General features: G+C 35.6%; 1 protein-coding gene across 9 annotated transcripts in view; it reads left to right on the top strand.

Moving 5' to 3' along the window:
- Nucleotides 1-1499, top strand: part of LOC107677232 (myosin-2 heavy chain-like) — a 48166-nt gene extending 46667 nt beyond the window's left edge. For 6 of the 9 annotated variants that reach the window (XM_016472052.1, XM_016472054.1, XM_016472053.1 and 3 more), the window contains one exon: nt 279-1499. In XM_016472052.1, the coding sequence (XP_016327538.1) occupies nt 279-350 (72 nt within the window). In that variant the 3' untranslated portion in view covers nt 351-1499. The remainder of the gene's footprint in view (nt 1-278) is intronic. The other 3 variants (XM_016472049.1, XM_016472050.1, XM_016472051.1) reach the window with 3 other exon arrangements.
- The last annotated feature ends 1299 nt before the right edge of the window (nt 1500-2798 follow it).

Here is a 2798-nt window from a genome sequence, read left to right as displayed (position 1 = left end):
GTGTACGCGCATATATATATATATATATATATATATATATATATATATATATATATTGATTTAAAATAATTTTTCCATATCTAACATAACCACCTCTATGGCTTCAGCTGGCAATGATCAGAGTTGAATGTTGCACAGTTACAGATCACTTGATTGAAATGAAACCGTGTATTCAATGTGCAAGTCTACTGAAGTCTTATGGAGGATTGTTTTTATTTATATTTAAGTATAAAAACGGCACATTTCTCTTTCACCTCATCATTCTCCTTTTTTTTCAGAGTTTGAAGGAGGGACTGACAGTACAGGAGAGGATGAAGCTGTTTGAAGCTAAAGACTCAAGAAAGATATAACACACTCTTTCTTTCTTCCGTTTTTGTATTCTTGCTCTTTTATTGTCTTTATTTAGATCTTCTTTGTTGATAGATGAAGCAGGGTAAAGAACTTTAGAACTTTTTTCTGATTGTGTTTTAATATGGTTTGTGAGAATTAAGGGAATGACGTTTCAATGTTGACATAGACCGTTTTTGCCAATCTTCAGCTCTGATGAACCTCATGTTTTTGGTGTTTTTTGGTCTCTATAAGTCCTGAAGCTGTTCCTCATCATCACAGTATATATGAACACACTCAGTATTGAACTAGAACACTAGACGTGTGTGTTTTTCTCATTTGAATATCTTCTGAATGGCTGCTGTTGTCTTCATTGGAGTGCTGGTGACATTTTTATGATTATTTTCTGAGAGAAGAAGAATTACTTAATTATTGACACAGAGAGATGTTATTTTGCCAATGATATTGTAAATATGAGTAAAGTCGCGTACGTGATAACACTTTTTCAGACTTTCTAGTACTGTAACCTTGAGATGAAATGATGTGGTTTCTATAAGCTGGGTAACGTGAGTGCGAGTGTGTTTTTGATCGTCAAGAGAGTTTCGGGTGATTATGTACTTCAGTCGTTTACTTGAGGAGAATCTAATTGCTGGTTTAATTGCTTTTGTGTTGCTTCTGGTTTATTCGGACGTGCAAAATATAGTGCAACCAAACGTGATCTCTGCTGTGGGTGTTGCGGCATAAAGCATTCGTTTGGCTACTGATAGTGAGCTTATTTTGTCCTGTAATTCCATCTGAACGCGGGACATTTTAATGATTTTGTTGTGTTATTCCAGCGTTCGTGCTATTTTATACTGGTCTTTGCATGATTATGAAGCACTTTGAGTCATTGATTTCTGTGTTCTGGTTTTGAAACACGTGATTCCATATTCCTTCTGCTCCAGAATTCAGAAAGTATTGAACACACAACAAAGAAAACTCACTGTATAATAATATTAAATTTTTGCTTTGTAAATAATTGGTTTTAGAGAAGATTCCTTTAACTTGTTCTCGGTCTGCATAGAGGAAAAAAATATCTTTATAGCTATCTATAAGCGGTATGTCTACAGTACACCTAATTCCCTATCTGTATGAATATTTTTATTTTGGTGTGCGTGAATGTGATATATCTGTAATAATAAAAATGTTTTTGAATCAAAAATCCAGTGATACATTGTCTTTTTAAAAAGAAAATGGAATATTCTTTAATATTATTCATACACTTTTTTAACCCCAAATGCTCGTCTTGCACCAGCTGGACTTCACGCGTTACGTAGTCACGTTGGAATACGCGTGACGTAGACGGAAGTACCGACCCAGTGTTTACAAAGCAAACGTGCAAAGAAAGTCAAACGCCCTTTACGAAAAAAAAAGGTAAAACAAAGGTGTGGGACGATTTTGAAGTTGGAGAAGAAAATGAGATGGACTTTTTTGCCCTACCCTACCTTTCTGAACAGGAGAGAAAGAGCTAACCAAGCATGACTTTCCAACGTGATTACGTAATGAGCTAGTGTAAGACGAGCATATGTGTGGTTAAAAAGTATATACATTTTTATTTAAAAAAATGACTGATCGTTTCGCTAGACAAGACCTTTATTCCTTGGCTTGGATGGCGTAGAGCTCTTTGAAGCTGCATTGAAACGGCAATTCGGACCTTCAGCCGTTGGTTCCCATTGAAGTCCATTATATGGAGAAAAATCCTGCAATGTGATCCTCAAAAACCTTAATTTCTTTGCGACTGAAGAAAGAAGGACATGGATCTTGAATGACATGGGGTTGAGTAAATTATCTGGAATTTTTTATTCTGGAAGTGAACTAATCCTTTAAGACTTACAAATTTGATTTATGAATGGGAGAAAGTACAACACATCAGTCCCTTCTAAATAAAACAGCTAAAAGTCACGCATCACTGCAGATGGAGCTATTTAAGCAAGAGAAACAACATTCATTTGACCACTAAAGTATTTGTGTTGCTGGTTTGAAATATAAGTATAAGCCATGCTTATTTTGAGTTTTTAGTATTTCCTATTCAAACCTTGGATGCTCGAAATAACTGAGCGGAGGTGTTCAAATGTGGAGGCGGGTGAACAAACTTTCCTTGACTTTGGTAAAACTTGTCAGATGCAGCGGAGACGTCTATTTGACCTCTGCATTTACATCTGCAAGACGTATTTTTTAGAGCCTTTGCTCATCTGCAATACATCTATAGGACGTTTCCTATCAGATGTCAAATGGATGTTTATAAGATGTCTTTAAGATGTTTATGATTTAGAATGAATGTAAAACTGACATCTTGAAGACGTCCATCAGATGTTTGGACACAGCAGATGCTTTCCAGATGAAGCGATCTTTAACAGACATCTTGCATAAGTCCATGTGCTATCTGGGAAACAGACACTATGTTAAAACTGTATCTTACAAACTAGTTTGAC

Source organism: Sinocyclocheilus anshuiensis, unplaced genomic scaffold, assembly GCF_001515605.1.
Source record: "Sinocyclocheilus anshuiensis isolate Anshui unplaced genomic scaffold, SAMN03320099.WGS_v1.1 scaffold392, whole genome shotgun sequence".
In the NCBI taxonomy this organism is placed as follows: Eukaryota; Metazoa; Chordata; class Actinopteri; order Cypriniformes; family Cyprinidae; genus Sinocyclocheilus; species Sinocyclocheilus anshuiensis.
Note: the sequence above shows the minus strand (reverse complement) of the source record. Positions and strands in the feature narration are given on the sequence as shown.